The 17,000-nt window shown below is 45.0% G+C and overlaps 1 protein-coding gene across 1 annotated transcript; it reads right to left on the reverse strand.

Annotated features, from left to right (window-relative positions):
- Nucleotides 1-286: 286 nt before the first annotated feature.
- On the reverse strand, nucleotides 287-8,369 carry COX20 (cytochrome c oxidase assembly factor COX20). Its single transcript, XM_080824400.1, has 4 exons — nucleotides 8,286-8,369; nucleotides 1,406-1,520; nucleotides 1,256-1,319; nucleotides 287-558 (listed from the first exon to the last, which is right to left on the reverse strand). The coding sequence occupies exons 1-4, from the start codon at nucleotides 8,325-8,327 to the stop codon at nucleotides 426-428; spliced, it is 354 nt and encodes a 117-aa protein (XP_080680526.1). The 5' UTR covers nucleotides 8,328-8,369; the 3' UTR covers nucleotides 287-425.
- Nucleotides 8,370-17,000: the final 8,631 nt, after the last annotated feature.

Consider the following 17,000-nt stretch of genomic DNA (forward strand, 5'->3'; position numbering starts at 1 on the left):
CGTGAGTGTACATTTTTAAAAATAGCAATTTGCAAAGTCAAAAAAACCCATTAGTGTTCTTACAAAGGCACTGACTTTAGAAACTGGGAAGTACTGCCTCATTTTTAACAAGGTGCAGTAGTACAGTGATCTGTTTTTAAGAGGAGTTTGAAAAGTCATCAGGGTAGTCTTGTTTACACTCTGATCTCTGCACCAAGTTCGGCAAGTCCAAAAGATGCTTTCCTGGCAGTAGAGTGAGGGCCAGAGCAAGTGTGTGGGCCTTCATACAAATGTTTTAAAAAAAAAGAAAACTACAACACACACATCTTTTATTTTATGTGACTTAAAGTCTGGCGGGACACACGCACACGAGGGTGATCGGCTGCCCTCCATCTGATTCGCACCGACCCCCGCAGCCGTCGGGTTTTCGATGCTTGAGACCCTGCTCAGCTGCCGCTCTTGCTTTGTTTTCTTTCAGGATCAAGGTGGGTACTTTCGTAGAGAATCTGGTTTTTAATTCCATCTCTGGCAATTCTTTCCCGGATTCTTAGCTTCGCGTAATTATACCTACAATGGAACCTTACGAGAAAAGAACACAACTGAGTCATTTTCAACAGAAAAGTTCTTCTAGGAACCACTTTGAAATTTGTAGTAACAATAAGATGTTTACGGATGGTTACCCCAAGACTGTATTAATACAACCCTTCTAATTTGGAGGGCTGTTCTGGAGTGGTTCAGTGTCATTAACAAATCATTAAGATAGGTTTTACCTAAAGTGAGGCTTTTGACCCCACCTAGCTTACTTAGTTTTTCTGGTAGAATCTCCTCCAGTGGAACCATATATATACTATGTACTCTTGGCTCTGGCTTTTTTGGCTCAGAACACAGGAGATTAATGCACGTGTTTCGTCAGTTGTGAGCACATTCTTAAAGGAGGCTTTTCAGATGTAATGTAATGAGCAGGAAATGAGAGCATCGGGGTGACCTGAAAGGTTGAGGCCTTCCCAGATTAGAAATTGTAATTTGGTATTGGTGGAATGTCACGCCTTCATCTGCTCATTTGACAAATGTATGTACAATGTGTCTACATATACATACTTGAAAGAGGCACCCAGCAGTACCATTTTGTAAGGCAAGTTTCCATTAAATTAAAAAAAAAAAAAATTCCTCACTGAGGGGGTGGGAGTCTTCCAGTGACAGATTGCTTGGAAAGAGCATGTGCTTGAAATAGATCAATCATGATCCTGGATCTTCTTGAATTACTTGGTACACATACCAGCATCCTAAAGTCACCAAGATAAATCCTCCTACTCCAACATCACATGATCTTCTAATCCTACCTGTCAAAAACCATAACCACCATAATTAAATTTGACATTAGTCCATTTAGAAAATGTTCATCATACATTAAGAAAAAGATACTCACTAGTTAATAAAAAATGTCCAAGGCCAGCCACAACAGATCCTAATGAACCATACAATACCGAGTCCCGAGCACAGGGAATGTTCTCAACATCTAAAATTCCTAGGAGCTTAAAGGGCTAGAATAAAACAGAAGAGAACCTGGATTGAACAAGTAAATATTTTACTGGTTTGGCAAAGATCAAGAGTATGTGCTAGGTGATAACCATAAATCTTGGTTTATCATCATTGGTCATCAGGCTTTTAGCCTACGATCTAAATTTTAAGTGGGAAACCTTGAGAATCTGACCAGAAAATCCCCTAACAGCAGGGCAACTGAAACCTAAACCAATTAAATTATGGTGTTAATATTATGAAATTTACTAACTGACCGGTCTGGGGGTAACAGCATATGCTATTTTATGAGGTCTTTAAACATCTATGAAATGATCTGGGAATCTGGCCATCCCTGAAATGAACACCACAGTTCTTCCAGTTTTGGACACACAAAATGGGAAAAGTAGAATTATTCTAACAAGGTTTGCTGATAATAGTAAAGTTTTAAATTGAAGAACTTCAGATTTTATTGGTGTTAAAAATGTGTGCAATAGCTCTCCTCTCATTTCCTTACCTGTGGTAAGAAACTGCATTTGACTGTATTTGAGTCTTTGTTGGTAGGACATGGCAACTACACTTAGATGGGGAGGGTAGGTGTGATGGGAAAAGCTGGAAATCCACAGTTGGGTTTTGTCTCCGCTCTGCCACTAACTGGATCACCTGTAGGATACATGTATTTTTTTAATCTCCGTGGCCCACCCTTCTGTAATGAAAGGCATTGGGCTACGTGATAAATTCCTTCAAGTGCTAAAATGAATGATTCTTACATTGTTTCTCCGCAGTTTTCATGGGATTTATGGACTTGATTTTCCTGATTAAAAAAAAAAATACTGCCAGCTTAACCTTCACGTGTTTTAATGTGAATGTCAAATGGAACTCTATTTTAGGGCTCTGGGAGGGAAGGACACACTTTCTTAAAAGTCACGTTTGTTTCACTGTGGCATTCCCATTAATAAGGACTTAGAAGACTTAATGAGACTTCCCTAAAACTTGATTTAGTATGAAGCAGGATTTTATGCTAAAACGGGAGGACTGTGTAGGGTGAGGGGACACCTAGAAAGTAATGTGAAGGGAAAGGAACCGGGAGAGGCAAGTCAGGTTACAGCTGAATTACAAAGGATGTTCTTGATTGTATATTCTCCTGTTTGCTGCTTTGGCTCAAACCACTGCCAGAAAAGACCCAAGTGTGATTTGGTTCATAATAAAGCAAAACTACTATTTACTTGATTATTCCATTTTTTAAAAACCGTTGTCTCTCTGTCCCTTCCTCCCCGAGCCCCACCCTGACACACAGCCCTAACATCATTTGGTGGACACAGCAGGTGCTCAGTGTTGCAGACTTTAATTGTAAAAAGCTCTTCAATATAAATCTTAGAGGCTGGGGGATTTAATTCTGCTGCTAGGTTATTTCGCTTCATTTAGGAAAAAAACTCAGTACAAAAAACCGATAAGCTCAAAAGCCAAGTGGAATATAGTCCTGGCAGGCAGGAGGGTGTCGTGAGCCGCTCTGCAGACAGCCAGGCCCCACGTTCCAGGCCAGAGCTAATGCCCGCACCTTCAAAGGAGCTTGCTTTCCTAGAGGAAGGCCAAGGTGGTGATTAGTGCCCGTTTTAGGTCTTAGAAGCTAGTAGACCAACACCACCTTCCACCACAGGGTTTGGGGGGGGGGGGGAGGTGTGGTCCTGAGAAGAAAAGGAACTATCAGGCAGGCCGCTGCACACACCACACCATAGCTGTTTTGTGTGGCTTCCCTGCCATGGCAGAGCCCTAGCGTGACCCCAGGGTACCACCAAATCTGCAGACAAAACATTTGTGGGGCACTTGGACAAAATGCTCTTAACCCCAGTTCTTCGCAAAGTATAAAGTATGCTTGCCAAGTACCGAGTGCTACTCAAGTCCGCTAGGACAGCATCTCTCTCAGTCTCCAGGTTTTCATTATCCCTGCCCCCTCAGATGCTGACTCCGGTCTGGGATGGGCCATGGGGATCTGAGTTTGGAAAACTTAAGGATTTTTGTTTTTTCTTTCTTCCCTGTGAGCCTATCAGATTGAGGAAACCGCTTTTAGATACTGCTTAGAAAAATAGTTTTGGGTGCCTGGGTGGCTCAGTCAGCTAAGGCTCGCTATTTTTTGGCTTGGATCATCATCTCAGGGTTGTGCGATGGAGCCCTGCATCGGGGTCTGCGCTCAGCGTGGGGTCTGCTTGCCCCCACCACCCCCACTCTCTCAAAATCTTTAAAGTGTTTTTAAAAGGTCTTCAAAAATAACCAGCATATTTCGGGGTGTCTGGGTGGCACAATGTTAAAAGCACCTGACTCGTTTGCGCTCAGGTCATGATCTCAGGGTCCCCAGCTGGAGCCCCATGTCTGGCTCTGTGCTGAAGGCCAACTGCTTGAGATTCTCCCTCTGCCCCCTTCCCCCTGTGCGTGCTCTGTAATAAATACATCCTTTTAAAAAATCTGCTTATTTAAAAAGATGCCTTAACAGAAATTACATCTGCTTTTTAAAATGGAACCTTTTAAAGCCCAACATGTGGCTTCAGGCCAAGGGTGCTGCCGCCAGACCTTCTCAGCATTTATCAGCCCCGTGCCCAGCAAAACGGGGGTTGTGTCAGCAAGGCCGAAGCTGGGAAACCAGCGCTGGTCTGATGAATGCCCTGATTTGGAGGTGGCGTTGGGGGGGGGGGGCACTGCTCCTCCCAGGCCCGTTACATTCCTTGTTCTCAACCTCTCATGTGGCCAGATCTCCAAAACCTGTTCTTTAATTGTCACTTAACCATTTGGTCATAAATGAAAAAACGAAGGCTCAGGGAGATGTTTTCCAAAGGTTACACGTTTTGTGGGGGGAGGGGGTGGACAGGACTAAGTACGCAATTTGTATCAAAACTGGGTAGGAACGCAGACTGATTTAAGAGCATAATCTTCTCTTCACTAGTAGAGAATTCTCCGCCTCCTGGTAAAGTTGGTGTTTAGACTACAGATTACTTAAAAGCAAATACAGGAAAACGAAGAACCGGTCTTAAGCACATACAATGCTTTTAGAAAGTACACTGAACTGTAAGACTCCCAAATTAATAGAGGGTTCAAGCCATAAATCCCTTTTAAGTAGTTCTATTTATGATGTACAAGCGTTTCACATTTTTATTCCCTGCGTAGTCTGCAATCTTAAGGTTTAACTTCTGCTGTTAACAAACTTAAGCCTTAAACTAATGAAAGTTTAAACTCGTAGGCTAAAAATCTTGGTTTTTTTTTTTTTAGGTAAACGACACCCAGCATGGGGCTCGAACTCACGACCCCAAAATCAAGAGTCCAGCCCTCTGCCAACTGAGTCAGCCAGGCAGCCCATGAAGTTTTAAAGCTTAGATTTACAAAGGCAGATCTTCCAGCTCACCTTGATGGAACTAAAAGATGCTTAAAAGATTTCTAAGCTGGAATATCCATTTAATAATTTAAGGAAATATACTGAATTAGAGCCAGCCCACTTCCCACTGCCAAACATCTCTGCATCAGTGTTCAGAGTCTTTCCTCTTGCTGCACAGGGTGAACTGGCTCTCTTCTTTTTTTTTTTTTTTTAAAGATTTTACTTGAAATAGAGCACGAGTGGGGGTGGGGGGGAGGGAGAAGCAGACACCCCTCTGAGCAGAGAGCTGGAGGCAGGGTTCCATCCCAGGACCCTGGGATCGCGACCTGAGTCGAAGGCAGACGCTTAACGACTGAGCCCCCCAGGCGCCCCACTCTTCTATTTAAACCTGGTCCTAACTGCAGTTGATTCCACTGCAGAAGTTGCTACTAGTCACCCTGTCCTCATCTGCACCATTATTTTTCCTCTCCAGTATAAACAAAACACTCTCTTGACACACCTTCCCTCCACAAGCCGCCTGAGCTACTATCCCATTTCTCTGCTCCCTTTCACTGCAAAACTCGTTAACCTACGTGTTAGAAACCTCTTCTCTGTTTAAGTCCCTTCAAAGAGCATTTATCCCTACACTGCACCGCAACAGCTTGGTCCAGACACTACAGATGCCGGCACACTTCCCATCAACACATGGCACAGATAATCATTTGTTTTTGAAACATTTTCTTTACTTGGCTTCAAAGAGGACAAGGCTTCCTGGGTTTCCACCTCACTGGCCATTCCCAGCACTTTGGCTTCTGTTCCCTCCTCTGACAACCTCTCAGTCTGAAGAGCTCCCCTGGCCCGCTCAGAAACACAGGCTTTCGGTTAAATGCCATTTACATGACGATGCCTGCCAATTTGGTAAATCACATCTAACCTCTCCCAGGTGTTTTGTCTTCTAATTCATTGGTCTAGCGACACCTTTTGTATGTCAAAGAAGTGCCTTGAACTTAGGATTTCCAATTAGAATTATTTTTCAGGCATCCCTACTCACCGAATTTTCATACCAAAACCCTAGGAGTCATCCTTGATTTCTTCCATCAAACCCATGTTCAGTGCTCCAGCAAGTCTGGGATATACCAGAACCGAATACAGCTGGAACTGAAGCGCTTCTCACCTCTGCTGCCGCTACCCCCAGACTACCATGGTCTCTCTCAGTATCTTTTTTTTTTTAAGATTATTTATTTATTTATTTGACAGAGATCACAAGTAGGCAGAGAAGCAGGCAGAGAGAGAGGAGGAAGCAGGCTCCCAGCCATGCAGACAGCCCGATGCAGGGCTCGATCCTAGGACGCTGGGATCATGACCTGAGCCAAAGGCAGAGGCTTTAACCCACTGAGCCACCCAGGTGCCCCTCTTTCAGTATCTTAAAAGCTCTCGATTCCACTCAGATGGCTGGATCATTGTCCTTTGAAAACCCTCCATGCCTTACAACTGCTGGGAAGGCCCCGCCGGACCTGACACCCACCCTCCTTTCTCGTATCCCTCTTTATCTTGTCTTCTAGTCTTCGTACACTGGCTCTCCTCTGACAAAACGAGACCTACCTAGCGCGTGCTGCCTTTCTCCAGGATCTCTGCATGGTTGGCTCAGTAAATGAAACTGTGATTTCCTGTTTGATTCCTGCAGTAAGAATGTGAGTTCCACAAGGAACATTTTGCCTGTTTTGATCAAGGCTGTATCTTTAGCTCCTAGTTTAGTGCCTAATAATCAGCAGATACATACACCACTTTTCCCAATGGGTTTATTAATAAATTTAAAATTTACCTACAGCACCTTCCTGGTAGGCATGTACCAAATTTCGTATTTTAAAGTTTCCTGGAGAGCAAAGAATGGGAGCGGAGTTTTTGAGGGTTAGTTCTGTCAGCTTGATAACTGCAGGCTTCCTTTTCTGACGTTACCCTGGGCTACTCATTCAGTCCTAGCTTATGTTACATAAATTTTATAATCTCCTTAGTGAGCTTTGATACTAGTATTTCATGAGCAATTTATAAGTCTTTGGTTGTTTTTTTCTTTAACCTCACCACACAAATCTGGTCAGTGCTCAGTTTTAGGGCTTGTACCTATCCTTCATTTCACCAACCACAGTGTTTTGTTTTACTAATGATGAACCAATTAGGTCATTATTATTATACTTTCCATTTTTTTGACTTTTAACGGCTAAACCATACTTCTGACCCTTAAATGATGGCAATTATCTCCTATCAAAGGCGATAACCAGACACAAGAGGGATAAAAGCCCCGTTTATATAATTATGGTGCCTCTTGAAATAAATCACTTTTAAATAAGGGCACACTTGGTTACATTAAGCATATTCCAAGTAATATATGAGGCATGAAAACAAAAGACACCAATAGCGTCAAAACTGACACGCTGTTTTGATACTGAATCTGGAGATAACTTATCCAATATTTGTTCATATTAACCATTTGATCTTGGCGAAATTTAAATGGAAAAGTCCCCAGAAAAGCAGTAACTTTGAATAAGTAGCAAAATTTCCCAAGCTGGGGAGAGCATATCCTGTAATTGTAGATTAGGAGCGTTCTGGCACACAGCGGCTCTTGAGTCAATACTTGTGCATCACTGATCCACTATTAACATCTTTATAAGCTTACCACTGGAAAATGGCTTTTTTCCTATTTTCTGAACATCTATTATCTGTTCAGCACTGAGGTGGTAAATTGGGTTGCCTTAAGGAGCGCAAGAGGCAGATGACAGAAATTGGGGACTTGCTGGAATGATGCAGCCGAGTAAGGCGCCGGGGAGCGGGGTGGGGGCGTGGAACAGGCGCATTTCAGTCCGCGCTGGGGAGTCAGGGGCCCCCCTCAGGAGAAAGCGCCCTCCCTTCGCGGCCCACCGTCTCCAAAGCCTCTGGAAAGGAGACGAGCCGGACACAGGCGGACAAGGGCTTGGCCAAAGGCTTTACGGTCCAGGCCAAGGAACTCTGGTTTTATCCCGGGAGCCACGGGCTGTGGCGACTGGGTCTTACGCAGAGAGGTGGAATGGCGCGGTTTACAAGTCAGCGCACTGAACGGGAAACCCCGCCGCTTGACAGCCGCTCCTTCCGCTCAGGATCTAACCCAGGTTTTCACTGCTCGACAGCACTTCTGGGTCCCTCCGTGTTAAGTCCACCGCATCAGCCTGTCCTCCGGGAGCGCGGAAACCACGCTTCCCCGGCACCAGCCCCTTCCAGCGCACAGCTCTCCCGCCCGGGGCTTCACTCCCCCGCTCCCCCCCCAGGCCCGGCGAGGGAGCTAAAGCGTGCCGGGGTGGGGACGGGAACTCTCTGGAGCCCGCGACGCCGGAGAAGCCAGGGACGGGGCCCCGGCTCGGGGTCTGCCCTCCGCCCCCCGCCCGAGCGCCCGAGCGCCCCGCGCGCCCCACCGCCCCGTTACCTTCCCCTTTGCGGGCTCGCCGGGATCTGGCGCGGCGGCCATGGGCTCCGGTGGGTACCTGCGGCCCCACCCCGCCCGCGCCGCGAGCGGAAGCCCCGCCAGCCCCGCCCCCGTGCGCCGGCCGCCATTTTAGGGAACGTTTTTGCGTCTCTGCAGTGGCCGCGCCGGGCCGTCGCCTGGCCTGTGGGGCCATCTCCTTTGTTCAAACTAACGGGTGACGGCTTCTCCCCAGCGGGCCCTCCGCAGCCCGGGAGGCCGGGGCCGAGAGAGGAGGACAGCTCGTGAAACACCCCTGCCCCAGGATCCTTGGCGGGGCGGGGGCGGAACAGCGCCCTGGAGTTTCGAGCCTGCGCTGCTTCCCGCCCCAGCCCCCTCCAGCCCCCTCCTTCCGCCCCAACCGCCATTTCTACCCGTCGGCCGCGGGCTCGCGCCCGCGTGCCTGGACGCCGGGCGCGCGCGCGCGCGGGGCGGGGCCGGGCCAGGGCCGCGGCTGGGGGAGCGGGCGCGCCGCCGCCGCTTTGTCCTGCGCGCGGGCCCTGCGGCCGGGTCGGCGGCCTAGCCCGCCCCCAGCCCTGGCCCACCGGCCCGGAAGTTGCCCCGCGCTCGCTCGCGGCCCGCGTCCCCTGCGTGTCCTTTGTCCTTCCGGCCCCAGGCCGAGCCGTGGGTGCCGCCGGCGGCTTTCCAGCGCCGGCAGCTGTGTAGCCCCGAGCGCCTGCCCCTTGCACTTCAAGGTCCCGCGCCCGCCCCGCCGCCTCCCCTTTTCGCTCCATGACTTAGCGGCTTTAAAATAGCGCCGCCCCGCTCGCCCGAAGGAGACTGGGGACAAAATGGAGGGCGCGCTCGGGGGCGGGCGTGCGTCAAGGCGTCCGGGCCCCAGCGCGGGGCTAGAAGGCCCTTGCGGACGGGGGCTCCGGGGCGGAAGAGGCCGGGCGGCGGCTCTGTCCGCGCACTGGTGAGGGCCCGGCGGCGGGCGCACGCCTCCCGTCCTCTGCACCTTGTGTCGCGCGGCCCGCCTTTGTGCCCTTCCCGGGGCGCGTCCGGCCACGCGTCTACGCGGCAAGCGCGCCAGCCATGTGGCAGTGCCCGTCGCCCCGTTCCGGCTCGCGACCTCGCCTTCGCCTTCGCCTAACACCTTTCTGCGGTCCGGGTGCGCTACGCGGTGGAGGACTGGTCCGCGCGTGTGGCTGGCGGTCCGCCGAGGGCGGGGGGAGCTCGGGGAGCTCCGACAGTTCCCGCAGCCTGCCGCGTGCCTGCCGGCTCGCGGAGGGAAGCCCCCCGCCCGCGATCCTGCTCCGGGGGTTCTCCCCGGGACTGCCGGGCTGAGGTGCTTTGAGCTCTTGGTCTGGAAGGTTCCACTCCGTAGAGGAGAGAGGAATTCTTGGGAAGCCATTCCTAATGACCTCGTAAAGGAAGGAGGACTGGAAAAGTACCAGGTGAAACACCTAGAACATCCTGTTGTATTTCTTACGGTGACTTCGAAGATTGTAAACCTCTGCGAGAACTGTAAAGCCTTCTTCAAAAAGTTGTTTTTGTTTTGTTTTGCTTTTTTTTTTTTTAAGATTTATTTATTTATTTGACAGAGATCACAAGTAGGCAGAGAGTCAGGCAGAGAGAGAGGGGGAAGCAGGCTCCATGCCGAGCAGAGAGCCCGATGCGGGGCTCCATCGGAGGACCCTGGGATCATGACCTGAGCTGAAGGCAGAGATTTTAACCCACTGAGCCACCCAGGCGCCCCTCGAAAAGTATTTTTATATGTTTTTTATATTAAAAGTTTTATTTTCACAAAAATTGCTTGCATGTTTGTTTTTCACAGTTTACAGAGAGTGAGGAAGCAAAAAACGTCTTCCACTCTCACCCCACCCTCCTCCCCTAAAGGTAAACTCACCGGTTTTGATGTGTCTGTTTCCAAAATGTTCCTTTTTCTCCTTTTTTTTTTTTCTTTACTAAAACAACGCTGGGATTTAGGATAAAAAGCGGAAGTCTCCATGCCACACGTGCCCCTCTTCGTGCGGCTCCCTGTGTTTGTATCTTTGCATTCAATACTTTTTTAGCATTTAACACTCTGTTGGCAATTTTTTTCATGCAGGTAGGTATAGATTTTCTCATTCATTTTAAAGGCCGTTCATCAGTTCTTCATCAAACCTCATCTTCCTTCTGATTGACGTATAGAAAACACTAGTCAAAAAAGAAAAAAGAAAAACTTTTTTTTTTTTTTAAGCCTTTTTAGGCTTATATCTTTGTGCACCTGTTCGAATTATTTCTGTAGGATGGATTTCTGGAAGTGGCCTGATCCGAAGAGGGATGCACATTAAAAAATTGAATGCGTACTGCTAAATGGTCCTCCGAAAATACTACTAATTTACATTCCCAGTGACAATGTATGAGAGTGCCTGTTTTCTCAAACTTTTTAACACCGCATGTTAGGTTTTAAAATTTCTGCAGATCGGATGGGTGAAAAGTGGGATCTTAACTGCCTTAAACTTTCCTGATTACTACTATGGGTGAACATTCTTTCAAATGTTGTTTGGTAATTCTTTTTCCAAGAATTTGTGTAAGTTTTGTGCGTTAAAATTTTTGGTTGTGTATGTGATTTTTTTATTAGTTGATAGCAGCTCTTTATGGTTTTGGCTTTTAACTCATAAGTTATTTCTAGTTCACTTATTTGTTAATTTATTTTTTGGAGACTTAAACTTTTTTTTTAACAATGGAGTCTAGGGGTGCCTGGGTGGCTCAGTGGGTTAAAGCCTCTGCCTTTGGCTCAGGTCATGATCCCAGCGTCCTGGGATCTAGCCCTGCATAGGAGCCTGCTTCCTCCTCTCTCTGCCTGCCTCTCTGCCTACTTGTGATCTCTGTCAAATAAATAAATGAAAAAATCTTTACAAATAATAAAAAATGGAGTCTAATCAATTTTTTATGACTTTTCATCTTGTGCCTTGCTTGTAAGCCTTGACGCCCATAATTTATTTAATATTATTATTATTTAAATGTTTTATTTATTTGACAGAGACAGCGAGAGAGTGAACACAAGCAGGGGGAGTGAGAGAGAAGCAGGCTTTCTGCTGAGCAGGGAGCCCAATGCGGGCCTTGATCCCAGGACCCCGGGATCATGACCCCAGCCGAAGGCAAATGCCCAGTGATTAAGCCACACAGGTGTGCCCTGACTCCCATAATTTAAAAATGCTCTCAGGGTGCCTGGGTGGCTCAGTGGGTTAAGCCTCTGCCTCCCGCTCAGGTCATGATCTCAGGGTCCTGGGATCGAGGCCCACATCGGGCTCTCAGCAGGGAGCCTGCTCCCCCCCCCACCCCCCCGACCCCCCCCCCCCGCCTACTTGTGATCTTTCTCTGTGTCAAATAAACAAATCTTTAAAAAAAAATTTTTTTTAAAAATGCTCTCATAATTTTGAAAAGATCCTCATATGCTCCCTTTCTCATTAATAATTTTAATTGCTTATGTCTTATTTCCTAAAAGATCAACTTTTGGCATTACTGACCAAGGTTTTTATCTTTTTTCTAGCTTTTAGAATTGACTCCTTAGTTCATTTATTCTCCATCTCCATAACCAAGAAAGATGTTATAAAATTTCCTCTGAGAATCATTTTATCCCATGTTATGTCATAGATTTTGACAGGCAATGTTCCTATTAACCTTTTTTTTCTTAAATTTTTAATAGTTTCAGCTTTTCTTCCTGAGTAAGTATGGATATGGTTTTGGAGTTAATTTTTAGTTTTTTGGTTTTGTTTTACACTGTGGCACTTGTATTTCTACTTTATGCAATTTATTGATTTGGGTATGTTACCTAGCAGATCATTTTGTATATGTTCCATAGGTAAATTTGAAAACAGTGTACCCACATCGGGCTCTCAGCTCAGTGGGGAGCCTGCTTCCCCCTCTCTCTGCCTGCCTCTCTGTCTACTTATGATCTCTGTCAAATAAATAAATAAAATCTTTAAAAAAAAAAACTGTGTGTTCTCTGTATTAGCATTAAGTTAAGGTTATTATAATAGCATAATGGATGTAAATAATGTATATATATATAGAAACTATTAATAGTATAAAATTAAGCTTATTATCATTCAACCATCTTTTTGTATGGTAAGGGTTTTTGCATTGCCAGCAACAGACTCTGACTCTAATCAGCTTAAACAAGAAATGTACTGGGAAGATGTCAAGAAATTCACTGAACTGATTAAAAAGTTGAAGAGCCAGCTCTAGGAAAGGACTGTATCCGGGACAGCTATGGGGGTCCCAGAAGCGAGAAGTAAAGAGTAAAGTGAGTCTTCAGGGTAACAGTGACAGCAAGGAATCATCATGATACAAGGAACCAAGATGTTGGACCTGTTCAGCCTTCCTCCCGCCATGGGGCTTCCTTCATCAACCGCGCTGTTGTGAGACTTCCTGTTTGTTTGGCCATGGACGTGGACATAGTACCCTGAATGAGGTGGTGCTTCAGCATAGTGGGTGGAGTGAACCCACTCTTCTCTCCCTGTTCCTTCCCTCGCGGTGGCTATAAACCCTGTGGCTCACTGCCCAGAGTCTGTGCTTTCATTTTCTCAGCCGGGAGAGAGCATCGGCTATCAGTAATCCCATCCTAGAGAGCTACGGTCGGTGGTCTGCAGCACGATGGTGGGAGGGAAAGGGGAATATCCTTTTAGGGGGTTGGCAGGGCTGTACTGGCAAAACTTACCTTTCGAGGTTCTCTCTCAGGCTGTTGGGGGGTTACTTTTAAATTGGGTGTGCTGGGTTTAATAGTCAATCTGATCGCAGTTCCTCTGGGTCATCAGGAAATTCCTACGGTCCTGGTCTGCTGCTTGTGCATTCTCCTGTCTTTCCAGCAAAGGTACCCCGTTATCTTTCTATTCCTTTCATCATTTCAAAAGGTTTCAGAGAAAGGAGTGGTAAAAAGTTGTTCTGTCAGACCTCTAGAATGTTCATAGCCGAGCCATTTAGAGTACTAGGATTCTATTTCTTTTCTTGTAAAACTTTTTTTTGAGTTAATAATTGCTTTATTTGTTTTAATTTCGTTGGAGCTAGGTCTTGCTGGCTCTCTTCTGCATAAGAAATCTGAATTTCATCATATAATACTTGGTTCTTGGAACAGATGAGTATTAGATGCTCATTTCTTTTTCATAATGACTCTTGAGAGCTGGTGGTGAGCATCTCTTGTCAACTGTTCAATGAATTTATGTTGGTAGCTTAAAATCAGCTATAATGGAAGTATTTATGCCATGGAAATCAACAAATGCTACAAATCAGGGCTTTTTTCTTTTTTTCTTTCTCTTCAGAGAGGTGGTTTACCAATACACCACTGCATACACCCATCACTAACTTTTCTCTCAGGCTTCTGCAGAGTGATAAAATTCCTACAGTGTAGTCAAACACAGTGTATAATTGGCCCGTCAGTTTTTTGTTTTGGTTTGGTTTGTTTTGGTTTTGGAAGACATCTGTCCTGGAGCTTTCCTCTTTGTGACCCAGTTCAGAATGGTTTCTTTCTCTGACTGATTCCCTGCCATGATCGTGGAGACTCTCATCACCTCTTCCCTGTGATCTCCTGCCTCCTCAGTTCCTCATCTTCCTCTTCGTTGGCTTACTCATTTTGGAGCGCTGCATCCTCTAGTGGCTTCCTGGAAAAAGGTTGCTTAGAAGATAAACATTTGGGGGCATCTTGCCCCCAAATATTTTTTTCTCCTGTCAACTTTGATATTTAGATAAAATTGCATTTCTTGAATTAGTCTCCCCCTAGAATCATTATCTTTCCTACAAATAAAGTAATCTACATAATCATAATGCCATTATCCCACCCAAGGAAAATTAGCAAAAATTCTGTAATTCGTCTAGAATATAGCACATATTCAGTGTTCCCCCGGTTGCTTAGAGAAGCTTTTCCCAATTCCCAATGCTTTTGTTTTTGTTTCTGTTTTCTTTTTCTTTTTTTTTATTTTTTCTTTTAAGATTTTATTTATTTATTTGACAGAGAGATCACAAATAGGCAGAGAGGCAGGCGCGGGGGGAGGGGGGGAAGCAGGCTCCCCACGGAGCAGAGAGCCCGATCCCAGGACCCAGAGATTATGACCTGAGCCGAAGGCAGAGGCTTTAACTCACTGAGCCACCCAGGCGCCCCTTGTTTTTGTTTTCAAACAAGCATCCCACACAAGCATTTGATTGTTATGTCTCTTTAGTCTTTGTCTAGGACAATCTCCCCATCTTATTTTATCTTATGACACTGAATTTTTGGAAACTAATAAGAGAACTATTTTGCAGAATGTCCCACGTTCTGGATTAACTCTTAGTATCATTTAACTTGTGTGTTTGCTATCCCCTTTATTTCTGTAAAGTGGAAGTGAAGTCTAGGGTTGCACTGTCCAGTATGGTGGGTGCCAGCTTCATGTGGCTGTTTTACACTGGAAATATGTGTGGCCAGTGTAACTGAGAAGCTAAATTTTAAATTAATTTCACTTGAAATTGAAATTAAATTTAATTGAAATTAAATTTAAAACTCATGCTCAATTTCATTATTGGAAAAATTTTAAGTGTTTTATTTTGAAAAACAGGTATGCGAATCTACCTTTCCAATGGTAAATTTTATGAAATCTAAATACAGATCAAATATTTCCAATGAAAACTTAGCATCTGAATTGAAATGTGCTTTAAGTGTAAAAATAACACAATGGATTTTGAAGATTTACTACAAAAAAAAAAGTAAAATACAAAGTTTTTCCTATTGATTATATGTTGAAATACTAATATTTTCAATATTGGGGCAAAATTAAGTATATTAAGTCAACTTTACCTGTGTGTTTTTTGGTTTCATTTTTACTTTGTGTGGCTTCTAGAAAATTTAATATTACACACGTGGCTCACATTATATTCCTATTGATATGCATGGCCTAGCAGCCTGATTGAATTCAAGTTAAACTTTTTTTTAAAAAGATTTTATTTATTTATTTGTCAGAGGGAGAGAGAACACAAGCAGAGGCATCAGCAGGCAGAGGGAGAAGCAGGTTCCCCACTGAGCAAGGAGCCTGATGTGGGACTCGATCCCAGGACTCTGGGATCATGACCTGAGCCGAAAGCAGACACTTAACCGACACTTAACCCAGGCGTCCTATGGTGAATTTCTTATTTTGTCAATCCATCTCTGTTTATTAGCTGGCTTTGGTCTGTAAAGAGCTTACTCCTCCCCTTTAATAGGTCTATACCGATATGATTTCATGTATGTATGTATCTAATATGTTACAATTAATTATAGTCATTCTTTTCATGCTCTGTGTACATTCCCTGCCCCAGACCTGTAATCAACTGTTTCTTCAAAGAACTCTTGTTCTTTTAGTGGGGATTACATTGCTTCTTAAAGCCACTTGAGATGAATATTTTTTAAGCATAGGAAAAACATTGATGGAATTTTATTCAAGATCCTTACCTAATGCTTTGTACACACATGTTATTCCATCTGTGTAGCTGATCACAGAATTGAAGTGTTATGTCGCAAACCATTATTTTTCCCACTGCATGGTGAAACTGAATCTTGGATAGCCTTAGCTTTCATATTTGCCAAGTGAGGCTAAAACACCGTCTGGTGTCCATTCTCATCAGTGTGTATGGCCTGTCCCAGGATGGAGACGTCAGCCTCTGCTCCTCCCAGCATCATCCTCTCCCCCGGATAACCCCTGCCCTGTTTTTTAAAATTTCAGTCTTCTAACTCTCTAGTTTATTTTGAAAACACTCTTTTCTGAAATATATTCACATGAATTTGAGATTAGTCAGCTCAAAGGGCATAGAAGTTGTGCAGATTTTCCTGTGAATTTATGAAACACCGATGAAAGAATGCCTATTAACTGACTAACATATTAATATTCAAGCATTCAACATAATACAATTCTTTTTTCAACCTTTCCAGTGATTTTTCCCACCGAAGCCAACATGCATTTACAGTTGGTGTCCGTGTGTTTATGAAAACAGACCCACTCCTCAAACTGCCCATAAGCCAGGCCAGCAGGCAGTGTCCTTCTTTCAGGATATATTAAAATTTCAGAGGTACGGTTGTTCAAAGGGGAACAAGTAAGCCGATTTCCTTAGGAAATAAAATAAGCATACGAAATTTAAGAAGTATTAAAGGTGTTAATGATTAATCCACTAAGTCTTTCTCTCTTTCCTGTCCTTTAATTGTTTATTTTCTCTCTCTCTCTCTTTTTTTTCCCTGTCCTTTTAATAGACAAGTGTGTACTATGGGTGTATGAATTAAAACACTTCTAATCCAGAGTGTGAGCTCCTGTGCTTGGGGCTGTTCACGTCTCTAATCTTATTCCGTAAAAGGCCCTACTGTGAAAAGAGGAGAAGTCTCAAGGGGGATAGAAGGCACCAGTTCTTCACCACCTTGTCTGCCTAAACCTCCCGGAGAGGTAGCATCCGTGATTTGTGTCAGTGAGCACCGAGGTTGACCCGAGCCTTGACAAGCTTTTATCTACTTCATCATGTTCTACGGCGCCGGTCTACTATTTCGTTCGGTCCACTCTTTTTGTAACTGGGGCAGAGTGGGAGGTTCAGCTGGTCTGAGCATACTTAATGTACTCCATAAACTGTCTGCATCAAAGATTTTTATTTATTTTTCTGCCGCACATGACAACTGACTTCCATCTACAGCTATCTTTTTTTTTTTTTAGGAGTACTTTTTAAAAAAGATTTTATTTATTTGACAGAGAGAGACACAGTGAGAGAGGG

The sequence above is a fragment of the Martes martes genome (assembly GCF_963455335.1).
Source record: "Martes martes genome assembly, chromosome: 15".
Classification (NCBI taxonomy): domain Eukaryota; kingdom Metazoa; phylum Chordata; class Mammalia; order Carnivora; family Mustelidae; genus Martes; species Martes martes.

Excerpts from the sequence above, each read along its gene's own strand:
- COX20 (XM_080824400.1), bottom strand. The coding sequence starts at position 8,327 with ATGGCCGCCGCGCCAGATCCCGGCGAGCCCGCAAAGGGGAAG. Across the intron at positions 1,521-8,285 it reads GCGAGCCCGCAAAGGGGAAG|CCCTTTAAGCTCCTAGGAAT; the intron begins GTAACGGGGCGG and ends GTTTTATTCTAG. Across the intron at positions 1,320-1,405 it reads TGGACATTTTTTATTAACTA|GTAGGATTAGAAGATCATGT; the intron begins GTGAGTATCTTT and ends GGTTTTTGACAG.